The sequence below is a fragment of the Mauremys mutica genome, chromosome 5 (genome assembly GCF_020497125.1).
Source record: "Mauremys mutica isolate MM-2020 ecotype Southern chromosome 5, ASM2049712v1, whole genome shotgun sequence".
NCBI classification, from domain to species: Eukaryota; Metazoa; Chordata; order Testudines; family Geoemydidae; genus Mauremys; species Mauremys mutica.
Window position 1 is genome coordinate 97,212,344 of NC_059076.1, and position 15,134 is coordinate 97,227,477.

General features: G+C 36.5%; 2 protein-coding genes across 8 annotated transcripts in view; one reads left to right on the forward strand and one right to left on the reverse strand.

Moving 5' to 3' along the window:
• The window catches only part of GNPDA2 (glucosamine-6-phosphate deaminase 2), a 33,437-nt gene that overhangs the window by 13,032 nt on the left and 5,271 nt on the right, over positions 1 to 15,134 (forward strand). For 3 of the 5 annotated variants that reach the window (XM_045017638.1, XM_045017639.1, XM_045017640.1), the window contains exons 4-7: positions 111 to 293; positions 635 to 819; positions 2,561 to 2,735; positions 7,435 to 8,513. In XM_045017638.1, coding sequence (XP_044873573.1) covers positions 111 to 293; positions 635 to 819; positions 2,561 to 2,735; positions 7,435 to 7,496 — 605 coding nt within the window. In that variant the 3' untranslated portion in view covers positions 7,497 to 8,513. Of the gene's footprint in view, positions 1 to 110; positions 294 to 634; positions 820 to 2,560; positions 2,736 to 7,434; positions 8,514 to 15,134 lie in introns of those variants that run through there. The other 2 variants (XR_006579583.1, XR_006579582.1) reach the window with 2 other exon arrangements.
• Positions 10,558 to 15,134, reverse strand: part of GUF1 (GTP binding elongation factor GUF1) — a 45,795-nt gene continuing 41,218 nt past the window's right edge. For all 3 annotated transcript variants that reach the window (XM_045017633.1, XM_045017634.1, XM_045017637.1), the window contains 3 exons: positions 13,340 to 13,459; positions 12,079 to 12,115; positions 10,558 to 11,176 (listed from right to left, as the gene is read on the reverse strand). In XM_045017633.1, the coding sequence (XP_044873568.1) occupies positions 11,039 to 11,176; positions 12,079 to 12,115; positions 13,340 to 13,459 (295 nt within the window). In that variant the 3' untranslated portion in view covers positions 10,558 to 11,038. The remainder of the gene's footprint in view (positions 11,177 to 12,078; positions 12,116 to 13,339; positions 13,460 to 15,134) is intronic.

Genomic DNA, 15,134 nt, shown 5'->3' on the forward strand with positions numbered 1-15,134 from the left:
AATTTAAGAAATTTACTGCATATTTCTTGTCCACCATATGTTTTTATGTCAATCTGAAAGTTTAATTTTAGTAAAATCCATTTACATTTTGCTTTAAATGTTGTTTCCAGGGCTTCCAAGAAATCATCCAGAGAGTTACCATTCTTATATGTGGAATAATTTCTTTAAGCATATTGACATAGATCCTAATAATGCTCACATCCTTGATGGGAATGCTCTAGACCTACAGGCAGAGTGTGATGCATTTGAAAAAAATATTGAAGAAGCTGGGGGAATTGATCTGTTTGTTGGAGGTATGAGAAAACACTCTAGCGATGATCGCTTGTCATGGTTTTAATACATGTATTGAATCCCTTGATGTCAGCACTTCCAAAACGTATCTAAAAATGTATTTCATTTTGAAGCAGACAGTTTACAAAAGGGAGGCTTCTACTACTAACATGGAGAATCAGTTTGAACCTGAAATTATAGAATTGTTACTGTCCACATTTTAATAACTAATAGTGTACTAGTTCTGACTCTTGCCTTATTTTTTTCATTAATAAGTAAGGAAACTCTACCATGAATCTTGTCTTACAATATTTGTAGCCTTATCAGAAACCTTGAATAATTGACTCTTTTTTGTCTTGTTAAGGCATTGGTCCAGATGGCCACATTGCTTTCAATGAACCAGGATCGAGTTTGGCTTCAAGAACAAGGTTAAAGACTTTAGCAATGGATACCATTTTGGCAAATGCTAAATACTTTGATGGAGACTTATCTAAAGTGCCAACTATGGCACTAACTGTTGGTGTCGGTACAGTGATGGATGCTAGAGAAGTAAGAACTCATTGTTAGTTTAATTTGCGTGTGTCTATATTCAGGATGCTACGGCAAAGCTTCATCAGTATAATTACACGCAATGTTACTTTTTGTCATTTGATTATCATAGAGCTAATGTGAAGGATCTTGAAATGAATAAATCACTAGTTAACAGTATATTACTGAATCTGCAACTAGATTTCAATACTTTTTTTATTATTATTATTAATTAAAGGTTTACTTAAACTGGGCATCTGGTAGTAAGCAATTATTAGAAGTTTTTGTGGCTTCTTTAGAATGCTACGAATGGATAAATTTCTTAATGGTGGCCTGTAGTGTTCATTCCTTACAGCATAAACATGGCAACAATATCAGTCTAAGAATTTAGGTGGTCCATTAAAAAGGCCCATAGGGAGTAAAGGATCCTTTTTAATAGTGCCTGATTTTTCAGACTTTTTTAATGTTAATACCAATAATACTCTGCTCTTCCAAACCATTTCTGAACCAGTTCCCCAGCACTGATTTGCGTAAGTGGGGAAAGTGTTTTCTGTGTTATCTCAGGGTGAAGTTAAACCAATATAATTATACTAGTATCACCCTGTGACACGTTATGGTATTCTGGGTTTTTTTCAGTTTAGCTTATGTTGCTTTAGAAGATGCTTGTACTACACAAAAAGTACCACACTTACAGCAGAATAAGTTTGTGAGCATGAAGTGTGTCAGCATCCGAAGAAGTGGGCTGTAGCCCACGAAAGCTTATGCTCAAATAAATTTGTTAGTCTCTAAAGTTCCACAAGTACTCCTGTTCTTTTTGCGGATACAGACTAACAGGGCTGCTACTCTGAAACCTGTAGAACCTGTAGAATTCTTCATTTTAAAAAAAATCAAAGTGTCTTGGCCATATTCTCATTCATATTGTCCACCTAAATTCACCCTATAATTTTAATGGGGAGTTACAGAATTAACCACTCTGAAACTGTTGCTTAAGTTTCCTGTGCTGCTGTTACTGTTTCTTCCCAGAGGTGGCTATTTCAGTGATGACTAAACTAATCCTGTGTATAGTTTCTGTATTTTTTTTAAAAGCTCCATCTGATTTTATTTTATATAAAAATACTGTAAGCTTTTTATTATAAGGAAGATTTGTACAGCCATCTGTGGAACTGTGAAATAAGTGTTGTCAGGTAATGTTCTGAATGTCTTCTTGGACTGGCTTACTGAGACAATAACTGGTAAAGTTACTAGGACTTAATATCTTAGCTTTTACAGGTCACCTTTAGTAACTGTATAGTTAGGGGCTGTTGCATGAAAGTCTAAAACAAAGGAGTTTTCTGTCATACTTTCTGACTTTCACTAAGCACTACAGTAATAATAATAATGAATACTCTGGGTAATTCAATGTTACGTTCTATGATATGTGTGTGTGTAGATGTGTCATCTTGAATGCGGCACTTCTGGCAGTTCTTGACCATTAGATATCACCTTTTTCGGCTGATGTCTCATAATGTGAAGTCACATGGGAACATGTTAGTGCTTGGATATTAGATATGATGATGGGCACGTTAAAATATGCTGGTATATTTTTCTCTGAAAAGTGGTAGATTTTCAGTAGAGTGTAAGTTAAAGAACTGTCCATCTTAAGATGTTTAAATATTGTAGGCTTCCATTATCTAACTAGTAATTAAAAACTGATTTGGGAATTTAAGGTAAATGGAAAACTCACTCTTTTTTGTGTGTTGGTTTTTTTGTGTTCATCTTCCAGGTTATGATTCTCATAACAGGTGCCCATAAAGCTTTTGCTTTGTACAAGGCAATTGAAGAAGGGGTCAATCATATGTGGACAGTTTCTGCTTTCCAGCAGCACCCTCGCACTATCTTTGTATGTGATGAAGATGCTACTTTAGAACTAAGAGTTAAAACTGTGAAATACTTCAAAGGTGAGCACTGAATTGAAACAGAATATGTTCTTGTGTGACTAATAAGTTAAAAATGACTGGGGGTTAAATCCTAGTCTCCAAGTGCATCATGAACAATTGAAAATAGTTGCCATATTCAAATATGAAATGCTGAACTCTGTATTTGAATATAATATAATACAGTGGCTAAAAGGCTTAGCTGCGTTCCTTTCATGCAAGAAGCAAAATACAGAATCCTTCATTAGTATGTCTCTCGTGTAAACTTTCTTTGAATGTAATCTATTAGCCATGTGTTCCTCAACAGCAGCATCTTGGAAACTTGACTTTACAGCAGGGCCAGCTCCAGGCACCAACAAAGGAAGCAGGTGCTTGGGGCGGCCAATGGAAAGGGGCAGCACGTCGGGGTCTTCGGCGGCGGGTCCCTCAGTCCCTCTCTTTCTCTTAGAGCTGCCGCTGAAGAGGAAGAGAGGGAGCGAAGGACCTGCTGTACCACCGACGATTGAGCTGCCGCCAAAGTCCTGCTGATCGGCTTTATCTCCTCCCCGCCCCCCGTCCCTCCCTTAGAGGACATAGCTTGTTGCTGTAACTCATTGATTTCAGAAACGCTGGAAAGTGAAATTCAGGTTATAGAAAATTTGATAAATAATGGAGATTAATCCCAAATCATTTCAAGCTGCTGCTTCTGCTATGGTTTGCTGTATTTTTCCATTTGACTTATTTGTCATGCACAGTTCAGTAAACCAGAATTTTGAAGTTGCTAAGGCCCAAATGTATTATTCAAGCCTTTGAAATCATTTGTGAAGACATTTTGCCTACTATGTGTTTTCCATAACTGAATCTGCACTATGTAATCTAGTGAGATTCCTATGTTGGTTTTGTGTGTCAATAATTAGATCGAGTATATTTAAAGCTTTTTTTCTTAGCACTAATTGCACTACCTTGTTTATGTTTGATCCTTAATGCACTTTCAATGAATGACTTTTAAAAATTATACTTATGATGTAAATTGCTGCTTAAAACAAAAGTTGTTTCACAGCAATTAGGTTTGTTGTATTCTCTTACTGATTAGGCTATGGATGTTGAGGATAAGAAATTAATGTAGTCATTTTCCCAGTGTTAATGTTATGATAGAAAGAAATTGAAGTTTATTTTTTGAACCTCTTTCTCTCCATGAACACTTACTATTTTGAGGTGTCCATGAGATCTGGGATGCTGGCTTTTTAACTTTAATTGAAAGTATTTTTTTCTTCCAAACACACAATTCCATGGACATTTGTCAACTTAAGAAAGGCCACACTTTGGGATTTCCAAAAGCCACTGGGTTTTCTTTTTACAATATCATTGGTAGCTCACTTCTTGACTTAAATTATGAGTATCTCACTGCTCTGTTATGTGTATATTTTGGCTATTTGTTGAAAAAGTAAATTTAGTGAATATCAGCATTGAACTTCTTTGAATGTAGTTTTTATCATTAGTCTTTGTAATCTAGAATTCTAGTCAAGATTGCCTGGACATACTGAATACTAAAACTGCTTCCTTTGACTCAATGCACTAGTTAGCATAGTTCTTGATTAATAATCTTGTCACTTACAAACATATAAGCATTGTGTATATGAAAGTGTTCATACTTTTTCTTAATTACTCTGATCAGTTACACTATAATGTACTGCTTCTTTGTGTTTGTAACTTTTTGAAATATTCTTAATCGTGTTAAATTTACAACCTCAACTTATACATGGGGAGACAGAGGTGGTTTTCTCACTTCAGGCCACAGAGGAAAGGCAGTGTTTTCCAGGATTAGTAATTAGGAGTTTTTGAATTCTGGTCTTCTGATTATTAACTCTTTTCGGGGCCTCAATAGATATGTTTCAAAAATGACTATCCTATTTGTTTCACTTAGCTACCACTCTTTCACCATCTCCAACACTTTGAGTCATTTTTGTAAAATTTGGTTCTATACATCAAACTATAGCACAGTAACATCTGCATTATTTGTTTACAGAGGTAGTCAATAGCAACTGGAGCAGCTAGTTCTAATGGTAGCCTCTCATCATCTTTTCACTCATTCATAACTTTCCAAAAACCTCACCTTTTGGGCCGCAATCTTCCATACTTGATGTCTAATAATGTTTTTTTGAAAGTACATGGGTGGGGGGAAGGGGAACTTTTCATTTGCCTTGGTTGTAGAATGCAAAAAATTTATGTATGCCGAAAACACATAACCAGACTCTTAATCCGGTTACAGCAAAAACAGTTGAACTGTGAACAGTGGCATATAAATAATCCTCATAGGAGTGGAGTGAATGCTTTAAGTTCTTAAACTTTTCAGAGCACGTTTAAAATGTGTACCATGTATAAACACAGAAAACTTGTGACTCTGTAGGGTACACTTTAGGAAAGAGGGGCTGTGGTTGCCTGAACAACTCAGGAAGTGCATACTTTCCATAAGAGGTTAACAGGAAAGTAGACAGTCCAATTGCTCTCTCTTCACTTGGCCTTTATCCAACCCATCGAGTAACTTAAGCCTCTTCTCCTCCAGGTAATGTTTTAAATGCATAATCATTTGAATCATCTGTTTCAAGTACCTTGGGCTTTGTGCCCCAGAATGGACTGGGACTTATAAAATTAGGAAACTTGAAATTCGTAACCAGGAAGTGGGTCTCCAGCTGATACATCTTGGGAGGGTGATCCTGATGCTAAACTCTGCTGCCTCTGTGAAGAATGGATCTTCACTCTGCTCTCATCTAATAGGTGGAGCTTGTAAATATCAGACTTGTGCCTCTAAATCAGGGGTTCGGGACCCCTCCGAGGGTCGCAAGGCTATTACACGGGGGGGTCGTGAACTGTCAGCCTCCACCCCAAACCCCGCTTTGCCTTCAGCATTTATAATGGTATTAAATATATTAAAAAGTGTTTTTAATATATAAGGGGGGGTCATACTCAGAGGCTTGCAATGTGAAAGAGGTCACCAGTACAAAAGTCTCAGAACCCCTGCTCTAAATGTGCTCTTCCTGAAATGCACATCTACTAATGGGAAAATTAAATATGCTTCGTAAAAGCAGCAGTGCAGTACTTATCAAAAAATACTCTTTGTGCCTTCAGGAAACACAAATTGGGGCATATGCTCCCCCTCCCTCCTTTTTTTAAAACAGAAAATCAGGAAATCAAATGCAAAAAGTGTAGATGCATCTTTAAAGTATGGCTCCACTCTGAAGAACAACACACAGGGAACTTGTTGCCAGGAGATATTGTGAAGGATAAAACGTATAACCACATTCAAAGAATTAGATAAGTTCATGGAGGATAGGTCCATCAATAACTATTAGCCAGGATGGTCAAGGATGCAGTGCCATGCTATGAGTGTCCCTAGCATCTTTGCCAGAAGTTGGGAGTGGATGACAGGGGATGGATCACTCAATGACTGCCTGTTCTGTTCATTCCCTCCGAAACACCTGGCATTGGTCACTTTTGGGAAGACAGGATATGGGTCTAGATAGACCATTAGTCTGACTCAGTGTGGCCATTCTTATGTTCTAAGAGTGGCTGTAAGTGTCATTGTGGATTTCTCTGTGTATCAAACATATGTAGTAACATATTCATACTTACTTTTTTTTTTAAACTGCTTGCCCTACAAATACAGCCTCGGCTCTGGGCTTGGCTTTTTCCACCTCTCACATCAGCACTAGTAATAAGGGTTCTTCAGAATAAGTAATATGCTTAGCTAAACCTGAGCAAGTCCACTATCCTCAGATAATGTGTACAATCATATATTGCCTTCATTAGGTTTGCACAGAAAGAACTGACTGAAGTTTAGTAAACAATTCTCTGGATCAGGCACAAAATTGAACTTTATCTTTAATTTGATTTCCTAAATGTGCCAGTGCCAAAGTGTTAACACGAGTGAAAATTAGTAAAAATTGCACGTTGACATTAAATGAATTGATGACCCTGAATGACATTAAATGAGCAGATGGTGCATAAGTAAGTTCTTCAATATGGTTCCTTTTCAAAGTAATCCATTATATAAGGTTACATACTTGAACATTAAAGGAAATACATATTACTGTTTCTGTAGCAACAGTTAATTGACCACTTCATATGCATGTAGTATGTTCTATTTGTGTATTCTTGATCTTTCAGATAATTGGTCTTTGTCTGAGAGTTTGATACCATAAGGTGTAGTAATAAACATCTTCGGCCAGTAATGTTAAAACAGTGTGTTATGAGCACATCAAAGTATTGTATAATCTTAATCCATAATTTTTCATTGCCAGAAATTGAGACTCATGCAGCAATATTGTGCACTCTGTAACTTGGTCACAAATACATAGCTGCTTTTGTTAATCTTTATCAGTGTGTACTTAAAATTAAATTGAAACAAGTCTTAAATAATGGACCTGCATGCATATCTGATAATTGATTACAGAATTGTTACATTCCCCATTCATGTCCCTATTCAGTTACTTCATATGTAGTACTGGTATAATGTCCATGAATAACACAGGAACAATATGTTGCTCCTTCTGCCTAACTGAATTAATATCTAGGTGCCAGTATAGAGTTGATTTTTCTTAAGTGCCCATTCTGCTCTTCTCTACTTCAATGCATAATATTAATGTATATACCTCTGTGAAGTTAAAAACAGCAAGTAAACAATGTAGATAGAAAATGTGTGCTGATAACTAATGTAAAACTGGCACTGTTGCTTTTTCCCCCCAAGGTTTAATGCATGTTCACAATAAACTTGTGGACCCGCTGTACAGTATGAAAGAAGAAAACTGAAGGAGGAATTGAAGAACTCCATGTGGGTAAACAGCAACATTTTTAGGTAGCAGACAAAGTTACTGCTATGCAATATGCTGAAACTGCTTAAAATGGGAAATCTTAAGTACTGTATTTTTTAAAAAATCCAGTATCTATACATTTACATTCCATCTCTATACATTGTTGTATTGTGCATTTTGTTTTAATATTTTGTAGATGTGACTTCATTGGCTGCCACAGTAAGTAAACAAGAACAGAGTAAACGTAAATGGCAGTTACATATTATGAGAAATAAAAACAGAAGTGTATTCTTAGCACAGCAATGTACTGTTTGACTGGGTGGGAGAAAATTATATTTTAGCTTAAGCAAAATTCCGTGGCTCCACCAGTGCAAAATACACTTCTAATTTTTTTGTGTCTCAATATAGGCAAAATGCTTTTGGGCTTTCACATGTCAAACATTATGGACTTGAACAGATGCACAACTTTGGTTATGAAGTGCTCTGTTTATATCTAATACACATTGAACTTTTGCACTTTGGTTGCCTTAAATTAATCTTATACCAATAGCTTCTGGGCGTTTAAGTCCTACTGTACAATACTCGGGCAAATAAAAGTATGAAAACTGCCTAAAAATGTAGAGGACCCTCTCAAACAATTACAATAACTTATTCTTCAATTATGTGCATATTATACTTCTGCCATAGCACTTTTGTTACATGTTTCAAGTTTATTTAGGAATTTTGTATTTTGGTAATTATGAACTCTATAGATAATGAATACATTCAGTATGTTCCTTTTTGGAGATGAATAGCCTAGTTACATTAATTATGTTGTGATCCAATCATTGTAAAGGGAGGTTAATTGCAGTAAGAGTGCCTAAAAATCCAAATGGCTAGTATTGAAACAAGTCTGACTGTAAACAGAACCACTTTGCATTGGAGATTGCCATAAATGTTGAACTGTTACTAAGAATGCCACTCTTTTCTACCGTTACTCCAAGTAAAGCTTAAATTCACAAAAACCTTACCATGTTTGTTTTGTTTTTGATGTGAACTGTAGTCTGAGAATAAACATTTCAGGTTTCAAAAACAGGTTTAGTGAAAGGGTAGCGTGCCTTTCTCTAGGTATCGGCAAAGCTAACTTATTGTGCCAGACCAGCTCCTTTATACCAGCAGTAAATTCCCTTTTAAAATATCCACTGAAAGAGATGGGCTGGATATGAGTGTATGTTCCTCTTCATCTATTGTAATATTTAAAAAGTCTTGGCTTTCAAAATAGTAATTTTCTACAGGGGAAAAACTGAAATCCATTCTTTAGCCATAAATGTAGATTTATAGTTGCATAGGCTTCGAGCAGTCTACCAACTTCTTGTTAACTATAGTTATATAGAAACTAAATGCAAAAATAACCTTTCCTTTGCTGAACTGGTTGAAAAATCCTACTTTAACACTTCCAGAAAGACTTAAGTGTGATCCACCCTACACTGACCTGTGCGTGAGAGAGCTGAGGATTTTACATGCTTCAGATTGTTTTTTTGTGTAATTGCAGCATTCATCTACTACAAGGGTTCTCAGACATAGGGGGTTATGACTCCTTAAGAGGCTCACAAGGTTATTATGTGGGGGGTCAAGAGCTGTCACCCTCCACCCCCAAACCTTGCTTCACCTCCATCATTTATAATAGTGTGAAATATAAAATGTTTTTAATTTATAAAGGGGTGGAGGGTGTCATACTCAGACGCTTGCTGGGTGAAGGGGGTCACCAATACAAAAGTTTGAGAACCACTGATCTACTAAAACTGGCCAAACAGCTGCTGGTTTATGCATACAGTTTTTCTAAAATTGCAGCCAGTGAAGACAAGTTGTACAAGGTTGTGAAAAGGATTAATTTCAATCCTCCTGCTGAGAATACTTCATCACAGTAATGGCAACATGATTGTTTTATAGCTATAATTAAACACTGACATACCACCTCTTTTGGCGGTGCTTGGATTAAAACAGGAGGTCATGTGTAAGCTCCAAATCAGTTAACTTTAAAACATTGCATGAAGCAAGTTTTCTAATTGAATGAGTCTGCCTAGAATCTTTTCAAAGGACACTTGTCCCTCAGTTTGTCTGGACAGCAGCAAGTTTAGCTGGAGCCTAGTACAGAATAGTTAGCTTCTCACCTGAAAGAAAAAAAAAACCCTCTTTGCTGTAGTGATGTGCTATAACACTTCTACAAAGCAAGTCTGTCCCCTTCAACAGGCGAGAATTAAGGAATTCATTCCTATAAGCGTGACAGTTTTCTAAACTCTGTTTTAGAGGTTGGTACTAAGATGAGGCATGTCATACCATTTGCTGAATGTGAGTGAGCTCCCTCTACAGGCTGGACTAGAAACAAACTAAAGACTAATTATGCAACAACTCCCTGCCCCACATACATTTTTGAAACAGACATCAGATACTTCAGAAGCATCTCATACTTGTCTTTCACATTCTTGCCATAACTTAGGTGTATGTCTTCACTTTGACCTAGACAAAGGGTATGCCCTGTGAGCTGCCACCTACCTGTACCCATGAAGTAGGTGATAGGAAAGGGAGTTAAATGGGATCAGTAATGCCCAGTACCTAGTTTTCTGCAGTTGCTGTTTTCAGAAGCCTTAAGGTCTCCTAATATTGGGCCAACTGTCTGTTTAAGAGAGGAGCTGTGTTGAGGTGTATGATTTCTCTCCTAATTGTCAGTTCCTAAATAATGTATTTTACACTTGCTGATGGAGTAACCGTCTAGCTTCTGTTTCACCAATGTGGAGCTGGTGTGCCCTTTTCCTTGTACTTACATAATCAATTATATTGCCCTGAACTTCAAAGAATGTACTTCCAGAAATTTGAAATCCAATATGCACCATCTATTACAGGGGTCAGCAACCTTTCAGAAGTGGTGTGCCAAGTCTTCATTTATTCACTCTAAAAATAAGGTTTCACATGCCAGCAATACATTTTAATGTTTTTAGAAGGTCTCTTTCTATAAGTCTATAATATATAACTAAACTGTTGTTGTGTATGTAAAGTAAATAAGGTTTTTAAAATACTTAAGCTTCATTTAAAATTAGATTAAAATGCAGAGCCCCCGGACCGGTGGCCAGGACCCAGGCAGTGTGAGTGCCACTGAAAATCAGCTCGTGTGCTGCCTTCAGCACGCGTGCCATAGATTGCCTACTCCTGATCTATTTGTTGTGTGGAGAGTTAGAAAAGTAAGCTGGGGGTTGGCTACACCTGCAGTGCCTTGAAGCAAGCTCCTCCTGGGACTGGATTCCATTTCACCCACAATCATTCTAGTTGAATTTCATTGTATACATTACAAATTAGTGTATGGTAATAAAATCTGAAATGTAGACTTCAAGTACATTCTTCCAATTAAAATTCATTCCTCATATAGCTGTAACCAGCCGTACAAAATTAAATACGACAAGTCACGCAAACATACCCCCAGCAATATGTTATACATTAACCTCATCCTGCCATTTGCCCAGCAAAAGTTAGATAGAAGCATCAGAGTTGGAGAGTTTTGGTCTCCAATTATTTTTCAGATTGTCTCTTTAGAACACTTATAAAGGCATCTTTTGGCACTTCCACATTGCCAATTTTCCTCATCTTTTTCTTTCCTTCTGCTTGCCTCTTCAAAAGCTTCATTTTCCGTGTAATATCTCCACCATACTATTAAAAAGGAAAGATGTGTTAACTTGGTATATTGTATAGATAGTACAGTGTAAAAAACATTAAGAGCTATGCTATACAGTATCAGTAGCTATTTAGCCATCAGTTTTTGAAAAGACTAATTATATTAGATGTAACCTAAGGTCAATCTAACTCCCACCACTCATGCTAAATTACCAATATTTAAGAGGGAGAAGAGGAGCCAGTGAACAACCTGTAATTTAACCATTTACACAGGCAGGAGCTGGTTTCTTCCATTATCTCATTTGTCACATGAGCCTGTCAGGAGAGGCTACATTGGTTTGATATCTACCATGACTAAGGAAAGTAAAGAGTTCTTCTGTAACTCATCGTGTCCTCAGACCTCTGACAAGCATAATCAATTTTTTCTGTAATTCTCTCTAGTTCTGTGAACAGTTAGCACTACATTCTTTAATCTTTATTATCTTGGTTGAGCAGTGAAAAAGCCAAAGTCAAGCCTAGTCACAACCAGTCTATACAGGGAAACTCACTCACCCAAGTCATTTGGGAAAGACTGGGGGATAGTGAATCTGAGACTGTTAGGTATATAGTAGACATGCAGCTTTGAAAAAAAACCTGTCAGTTTCTCTAAACCACTGTGTAAATATAGTGCAAGCAGACACAATAGAATTGGGAAAATTGTATTTTAGAATGAAAATCTAAAAAACATAATTGTATAAATAAGAGGACCTTGTCACTGGAGCTTGAACATGAGAGGGACAAGTGAGCCAGAGAAGAGCAAAGTACAAAAATGAAACTGTGGTATGGAGAGGGTCATGGGAGAGTAAAGAGATGGACCATACCCCCCTAGCTGGGCCACTGAAAGCGTCTATATTCAAATATCAGAAATCCCCCCACTCCCCAAATTGAAAAATACCTACACATTTTGCCAGAACATTCTTTCTGTAAGCTTTCACTCTGTAAGAGAGAAGATATACTATCTGTATACATCAGTACAGTACATTTCCAACATATGAGCCCTAATATACTCCAAGAAGTAGCCGGTACTAACCCAAATTTATGTTTTTGAGGTAGTTTTTCTAGGATGCTTGGGTATTGTTACACAAATCACCAGTGTTTCTTTTAAAATCCTCTAATCCAAGTCAGCTAGGAGGCTAAGCCTCAAACTCTCAGATATTTTTGAATTCTGGAAGCATCTACTAAAGGGTATATATAAAATAACTAGCACAGTACAATCCCTTTTCTAGTTAACGATCTTACCTGTGATTTATTTCAAATTGATTTTAACACTCAAAAGTTTACAATACTGTTACTAAGCAAAAAATAGAACCTAATGGAGCCAGTGGCACAGTGTTATTGTAAATAAATGGATAACAATGCCCTACCATCTGTATGATTAGCTTATTAAATGTGTGCTATGATTCTTACTATTCATACATTTTAGCATATATTACAGCAGTGCTTCTCAATCTATTTCCACTTGGGACCCAAAAGCCACCCAGGGTTACTTACTACTACCCAAATCCCACAGTCCTTTGCAGCAACAAAAGCTGACTGCACTGGGGTCACGCCAAGAAACCATGGTTGGTTTGGAGTGGAAGTACTGTAGGTGCTGGCAGGGAACAGCTGGCTTGCAGAGCCTGCATTAGACTTTCCTTGGAGTGAGTATGTGGAAACAACTGCCGTTGCTCAGTCCCTGAGGTCCTAGTGTTCACCACGTATTCAGCATGGTGACCTGATTTTGTTGGTGGAAGACTATTCTACCTGTCCCAGAAATCACTCTCTTGTGATTTACTGTGCTCGATCCATTAAGAAACATTTTCTTATCTGGTTTTATACTGAATAAAATTACAATATGACAATTATTTCTTCAACTTCATTGACATCAAAAGAATATTAGATTCAAATCTGAAGATCAAATATTTGTTTTATTCTGGGAGATTAGTACTATATAAATGAGAGAAAAATGTAGGCCACAACAAGTAATTTTCCTAGTGGCTGCAAATGAGGGGCAGTACCTCCTGCTGTTTCCACCTAAACAGGCTAGATTTTACAACAAAAGCTGTTTGTTTATGGCTGTGGGGACAAATTTTAAAAATATTTAGATAAATAAGAAACATTTCCTCATCACAATATCTTAAAAAGATAGCTAAAGCCAGGAAAAAAAAAGATGTAACTTACGTTTCTCTTGCAATGACTTTGCTGCCAAGAGCAGCCTGGATGGCTATTTCAAACAACTGTCTAGGAATAGCATCTTTTAAACGTTCACACATGGCTTTGCCAACAGCATATGCTTTGTCTCTGAAAAGGAAATTTACTATTATTTTCTGAGAGAATAAACTTAAGAGAATTATCATTAACGGTTTTCTAGACAGTAAGTATTGTTCCTAAAAAGTGTCTATTTCCCTATTAAAATCAAAGATATTCTGATCATAGCATAATACTCTATCCAAGGTGAGGAGAAAGACTATTGCACCTGCAATCTATCAGCTCATACAAGATAATATGATTACATTAACAAAGCACTTTTCAAATAATCTTCAGTAATTAAATGTGTAGACTGTTATAAAACATGTATCATATTGAACCCAAATAACTTTAGTATAGTTCAGAGCATTTTGATGTAAGGTATACAAATTGAGAATTCTAGTCCTTTTTTGACTTCCTCAAATCCCTGGACTCTACATTAAAAATTAATAATGCTATTATAGCAAAGAGAATGTGTCTGGCTAGCCTGAGGGTATGTTTGGAAGAAATTCAACTTGTCTCAGTGGTTTGAGATGGGAGGAAGGTAAGAAGTGTGGGTGATAGTGTGTTGAAGGGGAACACATTTTTTGGGCGAGATGGAAAACTTCAATTGGCATGCTTGTACATCTTTTTAAAAAAATGTATAGCTCAAACTTTGGCTAGGAGTTTAATAAACTGAAATAAAAGGGCTGCCTCTATGGATTGAGGCATAATCCAGACACAGCTTTAAGAATATTATAATTTCAGTAGTTATTTCTTAGATTTTTATAAGGGGAGGGGGATTTTTATCTATTAGAGGTTTAATAGGTTAGTACAGTTCTCTCAAACATTTACTCACAAAACAGTTACATTCAGAAACATTTTTAAATGTTTCTCTTAATTTATTAGTAGACATTACCTAAAGGCATTCTGCATTAGCACATATTTCAGATTTTGAAGGCAAGAAATGACAAGAGATAGCAAATTTACACTGAAAAGCTCCAAAAAGGTTAGAAAACAAAGGTACATGTTGACAGTTTTGTTATGGTCTGAAAACAAAGAAAAATAATTTTATATTGTCCTGTATCAAAACATTTTATAGCAAGCACTAGCTGAAAATATATGCTTTAGAGTTTGATAATGTAAATAGCAACATTTGGGCTTCCCTTTATCTGTACAATAGATAGATGCAGTAAAATAAATAGCTGCAATTTAACGCTATAAATATATATATTTAAGATGTGGATAGGTATGTATATTTATCATAGGAGATGCTGGTAGCAATCCCTGTATTTAGGTTACCTATACTTTCCATTATAATATATGCAATCTAGTTACAGCATGCGGAGAGAGATTGAAAAGATGCAGCGATAAGGGGAAATGATACTGAGTGGGATTTAAGTATCAGTTTTAGGCTAACAGAAACAATGATTTCAAGGTTAGTTCTGATGAAAGGAAGCAGTTCAGGAGTGAGTTCCCAAATAAACAGGGAAGTGAGTGTTTAAAAGCAATAATCAACTATATAGAGATGCAGGCGAGAGATAAAATGCCAAATTTTTAGGAACAATGTGAACAAGTGGGAAAATGAGTAGGAATAGGTTTAATGTGAGAGACTAGGGAACCCACAGAAAATTCTGAAAGCCGGAAGATTAAATCAGATAGTTGATTGCAAGGATGAATGAAACAATCTTCCTGGAGTAAGACAGTTTGGCTTTGTTATTCTGACCCTCTGAAGTTAAGAAATCAAAGA